We start from the raw sequence: 24377 nt of genomic DNA, 5'->3' as shown, positions 1-24377 counted from the left end.
AGTAAACAAAAAAAAACTTAAATAAATATTTAAAAAATGTCGTTTCAGTTTCAATGCCTTATTTTTTAATTTACATTTTAATCTTATCTAGTCAAAAAACTTAGTTCCTATGGCCAACCTATAGGTACTTACTTTTCTTAATTGATATAATATTATTAAGTAGGTAGGTATAAACTAGGTCATACGAGTAATAACCTATTTATAAAATGTAACATCAAACCTACATATTATGTATTTAAATTACATATATAAAAAATATGTATACCATAGGCCTCTTATTTATCGTACCTATATTGCAATCTGTTATTAAAGACTTTATTTTGACTATATATCTACTGTTGCTTTACTTACTTAGGGTACCTATTACTAAAATAGTAGTAATATAAACTTGTTGCATTTACATACAGTACCTACCTGTTTTAATAAAATTTACTTTGTTAAACGGTTTAATAAGTGCTTTAAGTGTTTGAAAATTTTACGATTTTGTTCGTGACAATTATAAATAACTGCACTTTTACTACCTGAAAATTAAACAGTTACAAAACAATACCAAATCACTAATTTCGAACGTAATGGTGCAATTTTGCTTAAAGCCATTCAGTTTGACATTTAGAAGTGCCGGAATGGTTTGTGATTGGCGGTGAATGTTCTACACGGGATCACTATTGGCGTAGACGAGGGCCGCGCGGGGGTGCGGGGAGCGAGGCGCCATTACGAACAATGGCCGTCCGAATGGTCGTTAGCAAATAGCTTTTATCTCTTTCTAATATAAGCTACGCAGGTTGGAATTAATGAGACGGAGAGGGTTCCGGCGCGACCGCCGCAAATGCGTCCGTCCCGCTCGCACGCGCCGCCTCAACGGCGCGCGGCAGCGGCAACGCTCGCCACGACGCGACGGGGAATTCGGAGTCGTAGAGCCTCATACGCGGGTCATAAACGATTCGCGGCCATAGTAGTGCACGCGCGAGAATCGATCCGAATCGCCCGGCGATAAACGCATCTCCCGCGAGGCGATCGTCGCGCGCCGCGTCGCCGAGCGATGAGTTCCAAGTTCATCATCGATAGCATGCTCCCGAAGTACCACCAGCAGTTCCACCACCAGAACTTATTCGCGGGTGCTGGGGCCTCGCCGATCGAGGCGTCGCTGTCGTCGTCGCTGTCGTCGTCGTTGTCGACGTCGTTGAGCTCGTCGCTATCGGGAGGCCTGGGGGCGGCGGCGCTGGGGGCCGGCTCGCCGGGCAACGGGAGTCCGCAGCGCTCGTCGAGCTCATCCTCGGCCTCGCCAGGGGCGCCGGCGAGGATGTATCCATACGTGTCACACCACCAGCAGTTCGGGGGCTCGGTGCCGTTTTCGGCCGGAGGAGGATTGTCAGCGGACGACAAGAGCTGCCGGTACCCGACGGCGGTGGGCGCGGACCCGATGTACGCGCTGGGCCAGCACAATGGCGGGGCGGCTGTGTCGGCGGCGTCGGCGAGCATGGCGGCGGCGGCGCAGTTCTACCACCAGGCCGCGGCGTCGGCGGCGTCGGCCGCGTCGGCGGCGTCCGTGGACGCCATGGGCGCCGCCTGCTCACAGCCCTCGGCTCAGCCACTCCCCGACATTCCGCGGTACCCCTGGATGTCCATCACCGGTAAATGTTTTTCTCCTTGCATGAGTGTGTTTGTGCTCGTTCTGAAAAAAAAAACGCATTTTATTTATTTCCACAATTTGCTTTACCTTTTAGTAGATTAGTAGACGTAGGCACGTTATTCTTAATACGTTTTATGTCGTAGATAATTAAATAGTTACCTACTTTTAATTTCTTTTGCAATGTAAGTAGGTAGATACGTAGTCAAAGTTTAAAACATTCTGTAATATATATTGGAGACTTTGTTAACATTATTGCTCCTAAACAAGAAAATTCCAATCGGAATAATTTATTTACCTACCTGCTCATTAGGTATTTATTATCTACCTATAACCTATCTATTTAGGTATTTATACTTCTGAAAGCGATTAATATTTTAATTATGACTTTAATCACTTAAGCTGATTGCAGACGAATCAAAAATACAACTTTAGTTTAGGTACTTAATCGCAAAAATATATAAACAGCCCTATTACATTCTAATGTAACTTCTACATTAACATATTTAAGCGGGTATATAGGTACCTACACACACTAGTACATATAATAAGACAACTTCCTACACAGTATATACTTGTCATTATTTCTAATATCTTAGTAACCACTTATCTAAGTATATAGGTATGTACGTTTTATATTATGTAGGCAGGTAAATATTTGAACGAACCTATGATTATTTAAATCACGATAACTTATCTTACCTGCCTACTAATGTCCAGGTACAAATCAATAATACGAGTACGTAAGAAATTTGGATAAGTTTAATTATTTATTTTTATCTACGCAATTAAAAGCGTCAAATTGCCATTCTCATAACAATAAAATAAACATTAAAATATATGAGTAATAAAATAGCTGTTTAATCGTACTATTATCGGCATTTAGGTACCATTTACTTAATTATAACTAGGTTAGGTACTAAACATGAAATAAATAAGCAATTAAATAGTTATTTATTGGTTGTTAAAACTGTAACACGCTTTTAATTTCATTTAAAAATCTTTTTCTCTTACTAAATAATAATAACATTTTTTTTATATGCATAATATATCTAGGTATGCATATTTACATCGTATAGGTACCTATTACCTGTTTAAATAAAACATTTAAATAAATAAATTGGCACCGACATAGATATGAGATATCTAAAAACAAAAACGCCTAATAGGTAAGTTATCAATAATTATTAATCATCATCTCTATTTTAATTAAATATTAATAAAATGAAAACTAAATTAGAAACTTATGTCAGCGTTTAAATTAATTAAAAATAACAATAGACTTATACTGTAAGTACTTATACGTAAATAAAAACATAGGTATAAGCGTACTTACCTAGGTAATTTACCGGTGTTAAAGTAACAATACAATAAGTTAAAGTGAGCTATAGTATACCAAATAGATATTGGATAGTTAAGATACCTTTTAAATAATACTTACATGACTTCAAAGTGATTTTAATTAGTATTAAACTTATTTTTTAAAATTAATTATTGAAACTAGGTAGGTAGGTATATACCTACCTATTTGTTTAATGATATACTTTGGGCTGAATTAAAAAAAACGTAATTAGGGACTTGTAATTAGTCTTAAGTTAATTGATTCCATTATTAAGCAGTTTCTATTTATGTTACATGCATGAAAGTGTGTCGGCGTATGTCATAAACTTAATATATTTACCTAATATATGTATGTTTTTTAATTAACTACAATAAATACAACCTAGATAGCCAATTTTCAGCTTTGAAATAATTAACTTAAGACTATTTACAGAGCCTTAACTACTGGCATTTTTTTGCAATTCTCCCTTTGGAGGATTTTGGATTTTTTAACCATCCGCCGTCGGCCGCCCCAGCCGCCGGATTTAGGGCGGGCTCATGATGTTCCGTATCCCTTTGTGTTCTACCTTAGTACAAGAACTTGGCTGTACTTTTGACGTGATAACGTCTTATAAATTGATGAACACTGGCCGCGTACCTACACGAAAAAGTGTCACGTTGTGGACAGATCGCCATGGTAACGTAGTGGACGGATCTCCAATAATCTCCATGGTAACGTTACGTAATGTAATGGTAATGTTTCCTTATGACGATAATACGCAAAATTATCGTCCGTAAACTGACTTTACAAACAACCATATTTTTTTGTTTTAAATTATTACTTTTAAAGTGCAATCTAACACGTTGAACGACAAAAAAAAAACAGTAGAACTTACCATATTTTTGGCTAATAATAAATATAAAAAAACTGCTAAACTAATAATTTCTCTTATTATCTGCGCGCAATCACGGGAAACCAATAAAACAAAAACCGGGCAAGTGCGAGTCGGACTCGCGCACGAAGGGTTCCGTACCATAAAGCAAAAAAAAACGGAAAAAATGCAAAAAGAAAACGGTCACCCATCCAAGTACTGACTACGCCCGACGTTGCTTAACTTTGGTCAAAAATCACGTTTGCTGTATGGGAGCCCCACTTAAATCTTTATTTTATTCTGTTTTTAGTATTTGTTGTTATAGCGGCAACAGAAATACATCATCTGTGAAAATTTCAACTGTCTAGCTATCACTGTTCGTGAGATACAGCCTGGTGACAGACAGACGGACGGACGGACGGACGGACGGACAGCGAAGTCTTAGTAATAGAGTCCCGTTTTACCCTTTGGGTACGGAACCCTAAAAACTGGCGTGCTTAATGTTACTTGGAGACTTGATTCGCTGAAAGGTCGATTGCTCCACTTATGTTAAGCCGACCACTGACTAACAGTCCGCCGGACGATATCGGCCGGTCAGTTGTTCGGAGCTGTCAAATTTTTGTTCTAACTGACAGGCCGATATCGTCCGGCGGCCTGTTAGTCAGTGGTCGGCTTTAAACATGACCTAAGTTCCTCAATTAGAAATCCGCCTCAGTACGAATTGCGTATAATTAGACAACTTTATTTATCGCCCACAAGTCTAAATTCCGATAAGGCTATTTCAAACTCGTAAAACTAACCTAGGACAATCTAGGCAACTTTACAGTTAGACATTAATGTCACAATACGATGAATTCTGTGCGGTCCACTTAGTACTCAAAAACATCTGTCCATTACAGTACTGAACTGCCTGTACGCTTTGCATACAATGGTACAATTATTTGACTCGCGATTTTATGGCCTAAGCTTTAATAACCGGCTAACTATTTTGACATACGTATTAGGTATTTCGTTTTATTTATGTTACCTTGAACAATTACAAAGTATAAAATAGAAAGCCAGCACCTAAGTAATACCCGGTATTTGCGTTGACGAAAGAGGTCAAGTCTTGTAGGCATAAAAAAATGTAGGTAACGTAGCAATTAATGTGAGAGCATATTTAATTAAAATTACAAAGAACTGAATAATAAAATTACAGTTATATGAGCACATGTTGTATAAAAAGTAATAAAACATTTTGCTTGCATTTCGTTAAAGTGCAATTAAAGTTAATTATGATACCTAAAAGTGAAGGCACCTATAGCAGCAAAGATTCTGTAGTTCTGGTTAATTATTTAAAATATTTGACATAGAGAATGAGTGAGTCATTACGAATGTTATTTTTTTTTTCATTTGGCCATTATTTTGAGTAATGGTGTCTCCCTTCCGCTTAATTCTGGGTATATTTTATTTTAAATGGCCATCGTCAGTTTTAATAACATTTTTTTCAAATCAATTTAGTTTTACACATCATTAAGACCAGCGGTTTTCCTAAAATAAATACAGATCTGGATTTGTCTATGGATGTTTTCTTGCTTAATGAATGTCACATTGAAGGTTCAAACCGACCTTCTTATAAAAAATACTGAACTATATTTTTAATTTAGGTATATACCTACATCATACTTAGAGTCTGTGTGGAAAGGAATGTATGGGGCCAAATACATTCCACAAGCTTCCCCTTCCGAACAGACTCTAATTGAAATGGCAGTAGGTGTGTTCCTATTGAACTTATTTAAAGTGTTTGAAGATAAGTAGGTATTTTAAACATTCACAAAATACATTTTTTTGTTGCATAAATTAGATAATTCAACCACATTATTATAATTCATTTTTTTAGTTTTATTGTAGCTGCAAAAATTGGAATAGATTTTTTTTTGTTTTACTATGGATTGAGCCTGATTTTTTAAAATGTTAATTGTGAACATTATCAGCAGAAGCGTAGTAGTAGGTTACGTAGGTACTTACCTATAGTAATATGAACCTAAACTTATTATTTTAAAATACAGATACTTATGTACTTAATATTTCTGCGCTATAGGGTAAAACTGGAATAGATGCCCCGGGGGTATAGTTGCCTTGATTGCAATTACTCTAGTTTCGCGAATGAAATAAATGCTCTGCACTACAACTAAGTTGACCGTGTTACAACACATACATGTCTCTGTGCAATTGCATGAGACGGCTAGGTGCGATCATAGTTTTTGCGGGATAAATATTCTCTTTCTCGACGGGGCATCTGACCTAAACGTAATTTACATGGATTAGGCAACTATCCCCTACATGGGATAGTTGTCCCAAAATTTTGAGGTCCGCAATAATCATCGATACTCTGGAAATATCAAAGATAATATTTATTCCTCTCATAAAATTGAAGATAATAAACCTAAGTACCTACCCGTTTTACAAATAAGGCATCTTGCTTTTTTTACTAAGAGATAACAAGTAATTTCAAAAATTGGGGCACCTATCCCACTTTTACCCTATAGGTACCTATAATTATGTACCGACAGCTTAAAAAATAACAGTAGGTAGTACCTATTTACTTACCTATTTTTTTAAATATAGTGTACCTGTTATTAATAATATCTCCCGTTAGAAAATTAATTAGGTAGCTACGTACTCCTGAAACTGACACGGACGCATTATGTAGAAGTGTGTGTTAAAACAATTCATTTAGCCTAGAAACGACCAGCCGTCCGCCACATCAGCCACATGCCCCTCATCAATAACGCCGCGTATAAAATACCTCATGATCAAAGCCAATGTAACATAATAACGGCCTCGTAGCTCACTAAAATTATATAAAATGGCCTATAATCGACTTGTTTTTGCTTTGGAAATGACCATTATTCTTGATTTGTTTCTAATGTTGCCGTATAAAAATGTCTCGAACGATACCGGAAAAAATCTGTCTCGAGATTACAGAAATATCCGAGCAGGTGTGTGCGTGTGACGCTTGACACGCGGCGTCCGAAATTAAAATGGCGGAGATGTGGGCTAGACGAAATTTATTCCTCGTAACGTTTATACAACATTTTTGACAATATTACGTAGTACGTTCGTGCTCTATAAATGTTAGTTTGAATGAAATTTGGTGAGTCAATGTTTATTTTTAGTGGCAATGCACGTACCATCGTGGCGTCGGGCACCATGTGCGCGGGACGGCGCAGCGCGCACGCGCGAACCAACATGGCCGTCCCGACCAGCCAATAGAAACATTGCTCTCTAGTTTTCATTCAATTATACATAAACTTTATTAAAACTAGCAAAAGACTCAAATTCCTTTGTTTTACTCAGTCTGACTTAGAGTTGAATGTCGTATCTATACGATATTATTAATTTAATAGAGCCTTTTTAAAATTGGCTCTATGGAAAGAGCAATCATGAGACCTTTAAGTGAAAGTTTGGAGTTTTTGACAGTTCAGTGTTAAAAGTTGTGTACTACCTATGTCTCATAAGTGCCACGTCCATTAGGTATAGTAGGTAGGGGAGTTTTCTATACATATGTATGTATATCAATAACAATTTCATCTTAATATCCAATAAAATAACTTTATAGTACAAACAAATGTTTTTCACTTCTACTTAAATAAGTACTTGATTATTCACATACCTGAATACCATACCTACCTTAGATATGTATAACGAGTTAGGTATCCATAGGAGCTGTATAGTAGATAACCACAAAAAGATAACTGACAACTTAAAGTAAAACTGTAAAAAGTATTGAAAATATATAAAACACGCGATTAAAATAATGAGATACCTACCTATTCGGCCCAATTAAAGTCATTTCGCGTTATCGCGGACAGGTTCTGAAAATTTACTTTTGAATTTTTGTTTTTGCATTGCCTTCACCGTTGGCAGAAAAAGAACTGTAAAATGTACCTATGTATTTTATAAATATATTAATTGTGAACTGAAAGTGAGTAACAAACAGTAAAAGATTATTTTTTTACTTAATAGGACTAACATAGCAAGATTTGAAGTGTTTACGTATAGCTGAAGTAGCCAAAAAAAATAGAACGGTTATTAATATTATAACTGTGTAAAATATGCACTAATTATTTACACTCAATTAACCTACTTATCTGAAAAAAATGTTGCGATACGAAATCAATCCACACTCAGGATCTGTCAAATGAGATAAAACCCACTTTTCAAACACCTACCTACGTACCAATTTACGATATTCTTAATACATTGTTGCCAACATTCCCAAAAAACTATAAACAACTTCGTAAGAACATCATTATCTTTCTTACGAGAATTATGAGGCTGATACGGCACTCTTGAGTTAACCTTTTTAGGGATCTTTTGGTACTCAAACCGCTTTTGGCCCGGCTGGTTTACTTTTAACGCGACTTTTCGGTACTGATAGAAAGCTGTTATCGTCAGATTTATATATACTGATTATTTTATCTCAATATTAAAACGGCGTCTTAAAGAGTTTTAAGTTGATTTAGGTAAATAATTAATATAATAATTAGGTACGAAAGGATAACATTAAAACGGTTTTAATCGAAATAATAATTGAGAAAGCTAAAAATAATTATCAATGAAGTGAACCCGTTTAGTAAACCTACATTAAAAGCATTTTAACGACTTAGTTTAATTAAGAATATATTTTTATCAAAAACATTACTAATAGCTTGCAAACCGCCACTTTTTTATAATTAAATTGCGTTTGCATTATCGTAAAAATAAACTGTATGGGAAGCACAAATAGTGCAACAGCTTTAGGTTAAGCAATACTTATCTTTTTCTTTGAGGTTTACATTTTGGTTAAATTCACTAAATTATCCAGGACGCTTATGTTATAGGTAGGGCGTTATTCCTAGGTAGATATATACCGTTCATTTTACTTCATCAATATTATACCAAAGCCTTAGGTTGCAATTTAACTAAGATGAAGATGAGCTGAGATGAGACGAGTGCGGGAATTAATTCCACATCTAGATATTCTCCGCTCATTTCCGCCTCATTGGAAAGCAGCCATTCACTACACTTCATAAAATTATCTAGTATGCTAAAATAGGTAGGTATATTTCTCAAATGTATGTTAGTAAATTTACATTTGTTTGTTTTAGGTATTAGGTAATTACTTCAAGTTAACTGCCTAACTTATGAGTCTAACTCTACGAATGACCTACCTTCAGTTTACCCGAAAAAAATAATGGTATACTGTTCTTACAGATGAATGTGCTATAAAAATATATATTTATGTTACTATAAAACTGACAAACGATTACCTTTTATTAAATTCCGATTTGCTTACAATACCAATTTACTTATCAACTACGCCATAACGGCTATCATCTTAATGACATAATGACTCTATCAGACAATAGTTGATTGCCGTTACAATACACAGGCGTAGGCGGAAGAATACTTAAACCTGATTTATGAAGACCACTATACATATATGCCTACTTTTAACTATATGTCTATGATAATGTAAGTGTAAAAATGTCGAATTAATTTAATTTAATTGTTACCATTAAGTTTTAAAAAATTACTTAGTAAATTTTGTTACAAGGTAGGTAAGTCTAGGTAGGATCTCCGAGTAGACCTTTATTTGTAAATTTTACTGATAATACTTAACTGAATTTACTGAGATTCGGAAAATATAAGATCCAAAATAATGTCTTCATATTTTGGGGCTACTTATAGTATTTATACACCTAGTAAACAAAGTTTATAAACATATTTAATAAATCCGTGAGAATGGCAGGTACGTTTTCAATTATAATTCTGTTTAAGTTTTTTATAAATTGAAAGTTAAGTTCATTAAGCTAAGTTTTTTTGCCACAAGAGAGCAATAAAACCAGAAAACACCATAATTAATGTCGAAAAAGTAAACAATACATAGGACAAGAAAATAATTAATTAGCTATTGTTGTTAGCTAATGCCTGCCTTCATGCAAAGATATTCTTTTAAACGATTTTATTTCACTTCGTTTTATTGTTATGGCTTGGATTTACATAATAGAGTCAAGGCATTGTGTTACACATTGTAATTGAAACCCTGAGAAAGGCAAACTGTTTGACCTTAGAGCTAAGATTGAACAAGGGCCAGGTGAAGTAGAATTAGAAGGTAACATTCTAATTTAACCTCTTGTATACCTAACATATGATAAGGATCGTGACCGAAATTCTAGTCAGTTTTCTGCTCAGTACAACTCAACCAAAGTTTGAACTCACCATTTTTGACCACACACATATGAAAAGTTAAACGAGTTTGCGGCAAGATCTATATAGGATAAAAGTCCAAAATACAAGGCAAACCCATAACCATTGACTACCGATTTTAACCAAAGCGCTACACGCTGCCTGTAGCCATTAGCAGTTTTGAGCCCCAGAGACCAATTTTAACGTACTTACCTACGATATGATATCACATTAATGGCATATATTATTCTTACCAAGTTATCATTCGCGCGTTTACTTAACTCTTAGGTATTTGTTCATACATGTATTGACGATCGAGACGCACGCGTTAATGATAATAAAATAACATCAATGTGATATCATAATGTAAGTATAAGTACATTTGAATTGGCTTCTGGGGCTCTAAACTAATACATAATTCAAAACATACCTACTTAACATAGGTCAAATTGAAATGCATGAAAATTTGCTTAAAAATGCTTAAAATAATAACATCTGCTTGTAGCGCATGTATCTTTACTTCCATCGCATATATTATATGCAGATAGAGTTCTGCACGGAAAGAGAAGAATCGTGGAATGTATGTAAGGGAACCCATACATTCTACGGATCTTCTCTTTCCGCACAGACTTTACTTACTTACTTTACTTTAGACTTTTTTAGACTTTTTTTTTTTGTATAGTGTACTCGTATACGATTATAGCATAGGTACCTGCGTTGACTTTTTATTCTGTATGTTCTTTTCTCCTTTAGAATTGATTTCATCTATTCTTTGTTCTTATTGTGCATGTTTAAAAATGTAGATATTAACGACGCAAAAGCGATTTAATGGAATAGTTTTATTTTAATATGGTAACATATTAGCATTTTAGAAGAACATAATAGTTTTTTAGATAATAATACTAGAGTAGTCACTAATTTCCCATAGTTCCCTTAATTTTTTATTGACACAATTATATTTTATTTCTATCTGAGTTTGACGCTCCTCACTGTAAAAAATTGACGTCTGCTAACATTGTTTTTCACTTATTTTGTTTATTTATTCTGTTATTTCATGCCATTATTAAGAATTGGACAGTGTCATGTGAGGAAATTACTTACCTATGTAGGCAGTAATATTTATTCCCTTGTATCCATTACGTATTCTTCAAACGTTTTGTCATTGTCTTCGAGAAATACTTAGGTACATTGAATTATCTTTCTCCCTCTGAGTCTTGTAGCAGCATTTCTATAGTAACTAAAAGGAGAGTTGTATTTATTCTAATCTCTTTTTTGGTAATTCATAATCATAAAGCCATTCAACAATGCCTTGTAATATAACTTTTGTTTCTTCGAATTAAATTTATTTTTGTTTTTTTTTATTGGATCAAGCAATGCACATAATAATTTTTAAGACAGTTTTCCTATTTTCTTATTTCCCTATTTCCTGCATTATGAAAGTTACCATATCTACCTATATAGGTATGTATCACATCAAACACATAACATCAACATCTCTTAAGGCCAGGTGGGGTAAGCGAAATACAGTTTTTTTTCTCGAGGCACGGCCAAGAGAAACAGTATGAGGATTCCCTACTCAAGTGTTTTTCTGGCCCTTGTGTTTTTCTTACCCCATCTAACCAAATATGTAAAAGCCGTACACATATACTTGGTCAAGCAGATCTTGTCAGTAGAAAAAGGCGGCAAATTTGAAAAATGTAGGCCCGAAGGGATAGAGTCTTATAGAAAATTAGAATCTCGCGCCTTTTTCTACTGACAAGATTTGCTTGACCATCTATATCTGTGCTCGGCAATAGATTAAGCTGAATGTTTGTGCATGCCATTTGCCGGAACAATGAACTTTCAGTACGATTGATAATAGATTTTCCATTTCCAGATTGGATGAGCCCCTTCGACCGCGTGGTCTGCGGTGAGTTCAATGGTATTTATCGTTTCAAATTTATTTTCTTTTACTTTTAAGTATATTTAGTTAATTGAAAATGGTGAAACGATTGAAAGCTACGATTTCGATTTAATAAAAAGGGCAAGTTTTTGTACCTAAGGTTACCTTTTTGCCAATACTGTTCTAATTTTTTATTTATATTAAACAAAAACATACTGGTACAGTCGTCATCAGATATAACCGAGCAGCTAAGGTGCTCACAAATATCTGAACACGTCTTTATTGTTAAGGCGTTAGAGTCCGTGTTCAGATATTTTTGAGCACCTCGGCTGCTCCGATATATCTGATGGCGACTGTACGAACATAATTAACGAATCAATCGCTAAACAAGGTTATTGTCAATCATTTCATCACCAAGTACATGAAATGGGCTTTAAATGAAATGAAACATAAACGCAAGAGTACCTAACATTGCAGTGAATTGCAGTATTATAAAAGCATTGCATTAAATTTGCGGTTAATGTTACTGCGCGATTATTTTAAAGTCCGTTGGCACAGTGTCAACAGTTCGACGCCTTGTCGTACCATTCCGTTGCAATTATATTCATTTCATGTCTTCATCGGTATATTTTTAAATAGGTACGAACTGCAACACTATTAAGTGTAGGTAAACACAATAATGTGACTAAGTAAAAATGGGAACGTGCTATAAAAATACATCAAAAGAATTAATTTTAAGAAATAGATTTGGCGAAGTGCAATTTGAAGCCCAATGCCCAATCTTAGAGAAGCAGCTATAACGCTTAATAAAGACGCTATTACCAGGTTCTCTTCTGTAACAAATTTTAAGTACCATCTTTAAATTTTAATGGCTCAGCTGTTATTATCTGTTCTTACAACCATGTTCTATAAAATCGCGAATTTGCACAAAACTGCCGAATTGCGTGCCAATAACGTCAAGGTAAATTTCGGAAGCAAGATACCTGCGGTGTCTTGAGCGCAAAAAAGTGTCATAAAGCGATTGCGCTATTGCAAAAAGCGACAGAAAGGGTTCCAAGATCTCAATAAAGCGGGACTTTCTCTTAGAACAATAGCGAATAGTGGGTCACTATCTCACAAACTAAACAAGTTAAGGTAAAATACAATCAGACAATGCGTTTGCGACTTTCCCCGTTCTGTCAAAACAACGCACAAAGGGTTCACGGCAATGGGTTGTGCAATTTTTTCCCTTGCAAAAATAGCGATCCTTTGTGTTAACAAGATGTTTACAAATAAGGCCCGAGTCAAAGGGTTTTAAATCATGCTGTCGATAAGTTTAAAGCGGGCTTAGAACCGGGGCCATTGTTTTGTTGGCACGGTCGCAAATTGCTTTATTACGCTGTTTGCGGTCGTTCTGCGAAAGTTGATATTGCCAAAATCGCAGCCAAAACATCGTTTGTTATCACACCGACTCTTGGACGATCTCAGGGTCATTTGTATACGTCTATACTAACATGTGCTTCTATAGTAATACGAGTAGTAACCATACGGTTTTAAGACCTAATAGGTGTTATGTTTTATATGTTTTAAAAATAATACAATTCTTATGCAAAGTAACGATGGACTCAAACGTGAGCGTTATCATCGGAACTAAAATAAGATACGTATACTTTATAAACAGAAGCTTGCCGACAGCAAAGTACCTACTTATATAAAGTATCAAAACCGAATAAGACGCCGGCGCCTCTTTATACGCCTTTATTATCCATATATTACACGCATTGATTAGCCAAACAAAACAAATTATCCTAACACTTTTAGAGCTTATAAAAGTCATTTTATAGCGCTATAACAATTAAGTGGAAATCACTGTCAATCGTAACTTCGCCGCTACAAGTGATTGACGCTACACTGTTGTAAAAAAGTTTGTCCGCGAACAATAACCGACTTGAGAATTGACCATAAAGCGACGACCTTGTGGCTATAAAAATTTAACGAGCTCAGCTCGTAGTAGGTATAGTAAAACAAACTGCCAGATTTGTGGACGTGACTGTCATAGAAACAGCTGGCTCGACATGTGCAGCGCCTCGCGTACTTCCACTCATTAACGAGTTAAGGAAACAATTGACTGATTTATTGCATTTGTGAAAGGATCTCTAAAATACTGGCCACATTCTAACCGCGACAGTTACATGAACAAAACACTTTTAACCCTTTCACATCGTTATTGTTTAAAAAAGTAATTTCTTTTTTAATTCTTTTATGGTGGATGTGTCATTAGCCAGTGTTTTTGACCTGAAATAGAGGCGCTCTGCCGTCCTAGTCTAAAAGGCAGTTTTTCGACAAAAGCTAGTTTCGAGATAATCGCAAAAAACCAACCCAAACATCTTTCTTGAATTTCTACGAAACGGTAAAACTTTTTCCATTTTTTCTTTTTGTATGTGGTAGGTATATATATGTACTTATTTTAGGTATTTATAGTATGTTTCTAAACAGCTCAGTTTTTTTTTATTTTATAAAAAACACTTTAAATTAGTATTAAGCTTAAAAATGAGTAGGTCGTACTAGTCAAGAAGGCGGTAAACATGCGTTATGCGGCGTTCTAACTTAGTTCCGAAGTAGAAACTAGTTAAAAACGCCGTATATGTCACATGCTGCCTTTTTGCTTAGTACCAAAGAATAATTCGCACTTGAGATCCTAAGTTAAAAGACCCTATAGCAGCTATTCGGCCTTTTTGGTTAGTATACTAGGAAAAATTATGAATTTGACCAGATTTTCGACTATCGTGCTAGTGTAAAAAAACGTATACCAACAAAAACACCGAATATACGGTTTTATAGATTAGTATTTATGGAAGAAATGGGAATAAGAAACAGTCACGTAGTTTAAATGTTTATTTATATACGAACAAAAAACGCCATACTAGTAGGCTATTATTAAAAAAGGAGATCCAGCAATTACTTTTTGGATTATAATCTCAATTACCATATAAATTGGGTTATTCCCACTAGTAACGATCAAGTTGTTACCAGTGGTAACTAATGGGAGTAGTTACCACTACAATCTTGTTAGGGTTCAATAAAGCCTCTATATTTATAGTATTCTACTTATACTGTTTTTATTACTATTGAACTGTAACAAAATGTTGGTGGTAACTACTAGGAATAAAATCCAACCTTTTACCAGTGGTAACTACTGGGAAACAAATCTCATTAGTTACCACTGGTAACAATTTGATGGTAATTAGTGGGAAAAACCCGATCTATGTGTTAATTTTGTATGGTAATTAAGATTATAATCCAAAAAGTAATCGCTGGATCTTGTTTTTTTAATAATAGCCTGGTAGTAGTGTTTTGTGTTCATATAATAAACAAACATTTAAATTGTACTGTAAAAAAATGTTGGCGGTAACTACTAGGAAAAAATCCCACCTTTTACCAGTGGTAACTACTGGAAAAAGAAGTTCCCAGTAGTTACCACAAAACTGAGTTGGTGGTAGCTACTGGGAAGAAAAGTGGGATATAAATTCCCAGTAGTTACCACTGGTAACAACTTGGCGGTAGATACCTAACTAGTGGGAATAGCCCCATAATATGTAACAAATTTTTAGTGTACGGCCTTTCTGATTTTATTTGTATAATAGACTAGATTTACTCGACTCTACTAATGACATTACATATACTTCTAATGAGCATTAAGAGTCCGCAGTAAGCTCAGCCGAATTTTTACTTTCCCATAAAAACGGAGATTCGTACTCATTTTAAAACAACGTGTTGGATTGTACTAAATTGCACATACAATGACATGAGGTATATCTATGCCAGTACCTAATTAGTTTATATTCCAACAAAACTAATGAAATAGAGGAAAAATAAGTTTTGTATGAAAAACTTATTTTCGCTGTATTTTTTTCCATGGTATCTGAAGCTACACATTAATTACAGGCATAGATATATCTTATCCTTTACTGAGTACAAAGTTTTAGAGCAATCTAACTAATCGTTTTAAAATAAGAGCGTAACTACAGTTGTATGGAGAACCCAGCTTGCTGCTGACTTAAATCTTAGCAAACATTTATCTTTGTAGGTGACCAGTTTTTGCATACACGTAACTCAAAAATACATAATGTTTTACCGAATTCGTGGCATCTCTAATATTTATTTTAGTTTGTTATCAATAGGCATGGAATTTCATCGCACGGTAATACGTTAGCGAATTATATAGTCTACATTAGCAATAAAATTAATACGAGTGTATTAATTCCTGCACATACTCTGTCATTTATTTAATTCTAAAACGCCTTTTAGCGGTTGTAATTAAAAATTAGATTCACAATAAAATTATTTTTCTATTAGATTACAAACTCATAGCTTTGACTATTTTAACATACAACTATTATCTAATACACAAACATACCAACCTATTTTAAGATACATATTGTTTTTTCATAAAACGTAATAGATAGTACTGTAATATATAAATACTATGATAAATAAAACGTAGTATAATTTGCAGTAATTAATTTACGATATTTCTTATCGAAATCTATTGGTGCGATATGAACTAGATAAAACCTACTTAAGTATTTCATTTAAGTAAAATATTATATATATATGTGTATATAATATTATCTTTAATTCTCAGTTGGTTTTCGGATGGACCCAGGTTCCATACAAAGATGCTCATGGTCCTTTGTCCTGGTTATCTAAATACTTAGGCGGAAAATGTTATACTGCCCGTAAGAATTCTCATTAAATTTCCCTTTAAAACATTTTTCAATAAGATTTAAACTCTTCATAATGTCAAATACCTACTTGGCTTATAAGGAATTAAACCCGATACGATTTGCTGTAATATCAATTTGATTTTATTTAAATAAAAGCAGTTAAACCGTCCAATGAATAAATAAAACTTAAACAACGTTTGCTGTAGAAAAGTACGTATGAACAATTTTACCATCACAAACTACGCTAGAAAGACGTATTTGCTGTCGAGCGGAAGTATTTGCGAGGCATTTTTAAAGTATATACCTTGATAAAAATGATAATACTCGAAGGTACTAATTGTAAACACTACATATTATTGATAACATATGATGGTAATGCAATAATAAAGTATTTTTTTAACCTTGGCGTTCGGTCAATATTTCGCGCGCAAAAAGCCACCTCCGCTCTCATTCCGGCAGCCACAAGCCTGCGCTTGCGGCTGACGGCTTTTACTTAGCGTAAAGGTGTCTTTCGGCGCGCGGGGAGCATGACGAAGGTTGGAGCATATACTGCGTTATAGACTAGTTAGACGCACTTTCAACCATTTTAAAAGTTTGTTTGCGGTTAATACGACGTCCATACAAAATAAGAAGAACGTATAATAGTTATACGTTTCCAAAGACTATTATGGTGATGTAAAAAAGTTAAGTGATACTAGGCTAAAATGGCGTATGAGACATTTAAACAAAAAAAAATATAATACGATTTTTTAGACTAGTATCAGATCTAAAATTTTGCTAAAGATCCTAATCTTAAAGTGCGTATAGCGTCTTTTACGTATTTTTAGCCTAGTTTTTGCCTTATACGTTATTTTAGGCTAGATATGGTGGATAAGATTTTACGCAAACCAGAGCGTAAAAAAACGTATAGCTGCATATACGTTGTTTTAGCCTGGCTTTGTCAAATAGTCGCTTTTTAGCCTAGGAACGAATGAAAATTAGTGCAAATACGGTCTTTTTACGATATTTTTCTCGAAAACTAAGCCACTTATCGGAAAACGGGCCAAAGTGGTCGATGCGTCTCGATCTCTACATTACGAATATCACAAAAAGTCCATTTTGGCAAAATGTCGAAAAACTGCCTTTTAGCTTAGGGCGGCAGCGCTCGTCACCAAATAAGCAGACTGGTCACGACTGCCAAATAAGTATATTCGCATACATTGGTAAACTGGTCACGTGTTGAGTTATTTTTATCTTAACTTTCATTGCTTGAAACAATGACATCATAGATAAAATAGACATGGGATACACTTCAAGGATGCTTGAAAAATTAAAATAGATTCTTCACGACTGGTTATTATAGTGGTTAGGTAGGTATTTGATAGTGTGTCACGTATTTCATATTATCTACATTATTGTGTTTAGTAAAATATTTTTGTTAGTTATTTTCTACATGTTTCTTTTTATAATAGATTTGATTAATTACAATTATACCTACGGGTCTCTATTGTTTCCCAAATAGTTTTAAGTCATAATGTATTGTTTGTCCGAATTTTCGTTAGTCATAATTGGTTTTTCTCAAAAACGCGTAACTTTTCAGGATTGCCATAAAACAAACCTAACCTAACCTAACCCATCTATAGAATAACCTTACAAAAATGCTGAAAAGTTAACGGTTTCAGTTTTATGACTAACTATAATATGACAATCAATACATTATGACTTAAAACTTTATGGGAAACAAAGGGACCCCTTATACCTACATATCTAAAGAATAATATAAAAAATACCTATTTATAATACTTGGACATTGACCCAATATTCATAATAATTTATATACTTTCGCTCAAATCGCAGATCAATACGAGTAGTCATGTTAATATAGGGACGTACGTGACTCATACTCACACATACTCAACGCATTTTTTGTGATTTTTTTTGTATTGTTAGTTAACTATTAGGTATATGTACCTACATGTGTATGTCGTGTATGCATGTTCCCAGTGAACGAACTTCTTCACAAATTTACAATCAAATGTATTTTTATTTTTACTTCTTCGTAGAATCATAGAGCTAATCAATATGCGTTCCTTTCATTACGTCTCAGAAATTTTAAAAAGAACGTCATACGAGTAGGTTGGCACTTACACAATTATCGATTGCTGTGCACGATTCAAGATCTTAAACTCCCGTCGATATAGTTTATATTTGTCCGATGATTACGGTCTTATATATATTGATAAGTTTTTGCGGGTAAATCCGATTGGATTAAATACATACAATATATGGGTGTAGTGTAGGGCATTCTTGAAATAAACACCTCAAGGTTTTTTATGAGTGTTGTTTTGCCCGTTGACAAGTTCAGTGATATTTTCGTTTTTATTGCAATTTGTTCTTGCTGCAAACTAAATTACATTTCCCTCCTAGGCCGATGCGTATTTCTATACTAGACATCGTTTTGAACTACGTATTTTTATTGTGTGCCTCTTGTTTTCTCACTCGTTTACATTTTATTTATTTTTTATATTTAAAAATCAACTTTATCGTTTGTTATTATAAATATGTGGAGATTAACAAATTAAAATATTGTTTTCATCAGATTTAATTGTAAAGGACGTTCTTATTTACATAAAGGCGTACAAGGAGTATAGGTAATAGCGATATTCCTTGATTTTGTCACTAATTTGCAATTTGCAAATTATTTTAATGGTGGATTAATATTTGCTATTAGGTATCCATTGCGGTAATTGCTGAAAAAAGTATAGTGTGATGAAATCTGTTATTGTAAACTCGGAGGTCTAAATAGAATACTCCTCTCCATGTTGCATTGGAGTAACTTCGAAAGCGGGATAATTAAAAAAATGGCTAATATCTACAAAACCAGATTACATTTTATACTTTGGCAACACTTAATCTGCTGCAACCCTTATGCCAGGACATCTTGTTTCTGTTAATAAAGTAGAGAGTGCTTCTAGTTTAACCTATCTATGGAAGTTACCCCAATGCACCTTACATTGCCTATGAGGAAATCAATTTACTTAATTTATTTCTTTATTATTCATTCGGCATGTATTTATTTATTGCATATCGACGCATGCATTTTATTGCAATAGATATCGGTTTAGCAAATTTTCACACGACAATGCACCGGATGCAGCAATTGCATGTACAGACAACATCACATGAGCACAAGCGGCAAAGTTCAATAGAAATACCTACATTAAAACTGGAGGGGTGGGGGTCTTCATAGAAATGAAGTAGCGATAAAAGTCGCATTGTTTTAGTTTAAACCTCGGGTCTGTCCCGTACAATTGCTTGTTTTCAGAGTTTTTCCTTGATATAATTATACCGTATACGCGTACATCGATACCTTTTATACAATGCTCAGCACTTTTGTTACAGAAAAGAATAATTCATACCTATAGTTACGAACATTTCTTTACACTGTCCCATTATTGGGTAGGTGTTCTATAAATACTTTTAAGACGTTTGTAATTCAAAGCTTTAAATTCAGAAATGAACAAAGACAAAGTAGTTTAAGAGAAAAATTCATATGGATCACGTTTACTTTTTGTGAGTTCATTTTTAACATGAAGCATCCATACAATTGGGTACTGTAAAATCACCCACTTACTTACTCAATTGTATACTTTTCTTTTGTATCTTTTTACTGAGGTGTGCCAATAAAGAGTATTCTATCTATCTATCTATCTACTTAGTCCAATATTTCAACCATGATACATAAGTTCAACACTTAAAAGTACCAATATCTGAGTACAAATACCAATATTGTTTTAAATAATTTCTGGGTGTTTCCGACAATTATGAAACTTTGTTGTCTCAGAACAAGGTAGTTATAATAATAGTCATACTTAAACCAAGATATTCGAGTTAGTTATGGACTTCAGTTGGGAGATTTTGGTCTAAAGGCGGTTTTACGGTACTTAACCCCAGGTTGATCTAGAGAATTCTTGAAATTATAGTTTTTCCTACATTCTCGTTCTGACGGTACGCCTTGGCAGTCTATCTACGTTCGCTTTAAATGCGTCACCTCGTCCTATGAATACATCAATAATTTAATCCCGCTGACACTTGTTTAGCATACTATTTTGTAATTCGTTTGTTCCTCTACCATCTTTTCACGCTAACTGATAACATATTCAAAACGACATACTTACTGTACAAGCCAATAATATATCACCCTAAGCTATGTTTGAAGGGTCGTAAATTATGTTTGAAATAAGCTTTACCTAGTCAGGGGTACCTGTTAGGTATCGTAATCAGTTATACGAATAGGTAATATAACGCGGTTTGTTTACCTACAGTTTAAACATTTATCATTCATACCTTAATCATTTTGTCATTCATACCTTTGTGCACCCACACTCTAAAAAATGAAGACCAACTAAGAGCAGTTTCTTCTTAGTTGACGTTAAGTTAATTACAACAATTACGATCTTATATAAATCAATGAAAGCTGATTACTTAAAACAATAAGTGTATCTGTGATTGAACTAATAAAGTAGGTATTGATTAATCCTAACAATTGTATACCTTGCATCTATTATTAACTTGTTGACATAATTATGTAACGTAGGTTGATTCAATAAATATCAAGCTTAGTTGATCTTACTAGGGTCAATTAGTTACCATAATTCTTTTTCATGTATATATTGAACAAGATCTTAGTTGGCTCAGTTACATAGCAATAGTAAGATCAATCAGAATTACCTTATTTGAAATGTCGAAGTCCTTGTTAGGCTCGTATGGAATCAAGATGCTTGATTACGACTATCAAAATATTGATAGGGCCAACCAAATTTTTTTTAGAGTGCAGCTGCCAAAGTGCATGGCCACTTTATGAATGAATTACATTTAAAATGAGTCCATGCAATTTTGTAGCTTGATGTACCTATAAACATATGCTATATTCTACTTTTACTTTTGAGTCAGTTTCATTAGTATATTAACCCTTTGACCGCGCGACCACAGCCCGACATCAACCTTCGTGCATGCCAACAAGATTCACGATGGCGTTTAAAGGGTTAAACCGTAAAAGCTTGCATAAAAACATAACTAAGATATCCTACATCACCAATGGAACAAAGTAAAGAAAATTATGTAATAAACATAGGTACACCTTCGTTTCACAAAATTAGGTAACGACTTGTACGAGTGGCTGTAGTACTAAGCTTCAGTAGCTCTGGAGCGTAGTAAACAGCACTAAACCAGGTTCACCAGTTTGATCTGACGGCAATATCAACACAAAGTCAGCGGTTCGCCACATATCAAACGCCTGCTGCGAACCGATAACAGCCCATTTCATAATCCTATAGGTGCTGATTGCTCTGTAAAGGGATAAATGAAATGCGTACAATTTATTTCTCTATTAACGTTGTGTATTGTTTACACACGTCGGCGAGGCCAAACACCAGACGCTGTGAAAACATTCTCGCTGAGATTAAAGGTAGACCTGGCCACATAATCCAGCCTTACCGGATCCGGCTCCATCCTCCGAGCTACCCCATGCGTAGTCACATTCAGAGGTCAGAGATATTTGGTCACGTTTAAGTTTGTTTACAACGGGCTCAGCGTTTCCTACCAGTTATGCAAACTGGAGGGTAGTCTCAATAAAAACAAATTGGCTCGCTGACCAGAGTTCCGCAGTTACACACGTTCGAGGAAGCCGGGCGACACGCAGGATATTATAATAATAATAATAATAAAGCCTTTTTTATTTCCCAAATACATAATTTACATCGATATTAGTTTATTTTATTACGTTTCTTAATTTATAGGGACCCCTCTTGTAGGGTATAGGCCTCCTCCAGATTCTTCCACCTCGTTCTGTCCTGGGCTGCTGTTAGCCAGCTTTTGCCGATTACTTTAACAAGATCATCCGCCCATCTTTGTCGTGGATGTCCGACTTTCCTTTTTCCAACCGGACCGGCCCATTTGGTAGCGGCGAGGGTCCAGCGTTGGTCTGTGCTCCTTGCTAAGTGTCCGGCCCATCGCCATTTCAGTTTTAAGGAATGATGTAATGCATCTGTCAATTTTGTCTTTTTTCTAATTGTTATACTTTTTACTTTGTTTATTTTTCTTAGGTTTAGGATGCTTCGTTCCATGGCTCGTTGACAACTCCTTATTTTGTTTTTAATGTTTTTTGTATAAGCCCAAGTCTGGGACCCATACGTCAAGCAGGGTAGAATACAGGTATCCATCACAGTTCTTTTCATACTTAGCTTGTAGTCACCTTTCAATATGTCTTTATGCGCCCAATATTTATTCCAACTACAGGTGATTCGCCTATTAACCTCGTCTTCGTTATTCGTCTTAGAGAATGATACCTGTTTACCTAAGTAGATGTAGCTATCCACGTATTCTATTTCTACATCGTCTAGTAAAATTGAACTTTTAGAGCTGTTCGTCATTATTTTAGTTTTATTTAAGTTCATGTGCAGACCAGCTTTCTTGCTCTCTATATTAAGCTCTCGTATCATTTTTTCCAGGCTTTGATGGTTTTCAGCAAAAACTACAATGTCGTCTGCAAATCTGAGGTGGTGAAGACGTGTATTGTTTATTTTGATTCCTTCTGTTGCCCAATTCAGATCGGCGAATATGTTTTGCAGGACGGCTATAAAAAGCTTAGGAGACAGTGGGTCGCCTTGCCTGACGCCTCTACCTACTTTAAACTCATTGCCTCTGGTTTCTAGTTTCACTCTGCTTACACTGTTTGAGTATATGTTTATTAGGATTCTAGTTATTTCTGGGCTTATTCCACATGTTTTAAGGGCTTTCCAAATGAAGTTATGGTGTATGCTATCGAAAGCTTTTGTGTAATCGATAAAGCACATATATAGAGTTTTGTTAAACTCACTATATTTTTCTATGACTTGTTCCATAGTGTGGATGTGGTCCATGGTCGAAAATCCGGAACGAAATCCTGCTTGTTCTACTGGTTGCATGCTGTCTATTTGGGACTTGATTTTGTCTTGTATGATAGAGGTGAATAGCTTGTACACAGTAGACAATAGACTTATGGGGCGGTAATTGGCTATGTCCAAAGGATTTCCTTTTTTATATAGGAGTATGATGTCCGAGCTATACCATTGTTTAGGAGCTTGCCCTGTGCTTAGGACCATGTTAAATATGCACGTCAGTGGTTTAGTGAGTATTGGTGCTCCGGTTTTGAGACTCTCATTTCTTAAGCCATCCGGCCCAGGGCTTTTTTCGCGCTTTAGTTTTTTAATGTGTTTCAGAACTTCTTCTTCCTGTATTGTGATTGGTTCGTTTATATTTGTTTCGGTATTCTCCGATTCTATTGATGGTAACGCGTCGTAGTTAATTGTAGCGTAGAGGTCTCTGTAAAATTCCGTAGCGCATGATATTACATCTTTTCTTGACTTAGCTTGATTCGATCCTCGGTTAAGTGTCTGGATCCAGTCGGAGTGTGTGTATAGTTGTTTAAAAGCTCTTTTAGCGCTTCTGTGTTGGATTAAGTTGGCTTCTATGGTCTTTTTCTTGTGCAGGTTAAAGTCTTTTCTTATCGACTTACTTGTTTGTTTAAATAGAGTAGACAATTCTTTTTTCTGTTCGCCGCTTTTATTTTCAGTTTTCAAAAGTTCACTACGTCTTTTGATCAAAAGTTTTGTAGTTTCGCTGAAAAAGTAGTTGTTGTGTTCTTCGTCTTGTTGTGTGACTTCGGTTTTTAAGCTATTTTTAATGCAGTTCTCGATAGCGTCGTAAAAGCTCTGAATATTTTCTTTGTAGTTGCTCGG

The 24377-nt window shown here is 35.0% G+C and overlaps 1 protein-coding gene across 4 annotated transcripts in view; it reads left to right on the top strand.

Moving 5' to 3' along the window:
- Positions 1-497: 497 nt before the first annotated feature.
- LOC134674791 (homeobox protein abdominal-A homolog) overlaps positions 498-24377 on the top strand; it is a 57391-nt gene continuing 33511 nt past the window's right edge. The window contains exons 1-2 of one of the 4 annotated variants that reach the window (XM_063532955.1): positions 498-1631; positions 11909-11941. In XM_063532955.1, the coding sequence (XP_063389025.1) occupies positions 1040-1631; positions 11909-11941 (625 nt within the window). In that variant the 5' untranslated portion in view covers positions 498-1039. Of the gene's footprint in view, positions 1632-11893; positions 11954-24377 lie in introns of all 4 variants that reach the window. The other 3 variants (XM_063532936.1, XM_063532944.1, XM_063532927.1) reach the window with 3 other exon arrangements.

This window comes from Cydia fagiglandana, chromosome 2, assembly GCF_963556715.1.
Source record: "Cydia fagiglandana chromosome 2, ilCydFagi1.1, whole genome shotgun sequence".
Classification (NCBI taxonomy): domain Eukaryota; kingdom Metazoa; phylum Arthropoda; class Insecta; order Lepidoptera; family Tortricidae; genus Cydia; species Cydia fagiglandana.
Note: the sequence above shows the minus strand (reverse complement) of the source record. Positions and strands in the feature narration are given on the sequence as shown.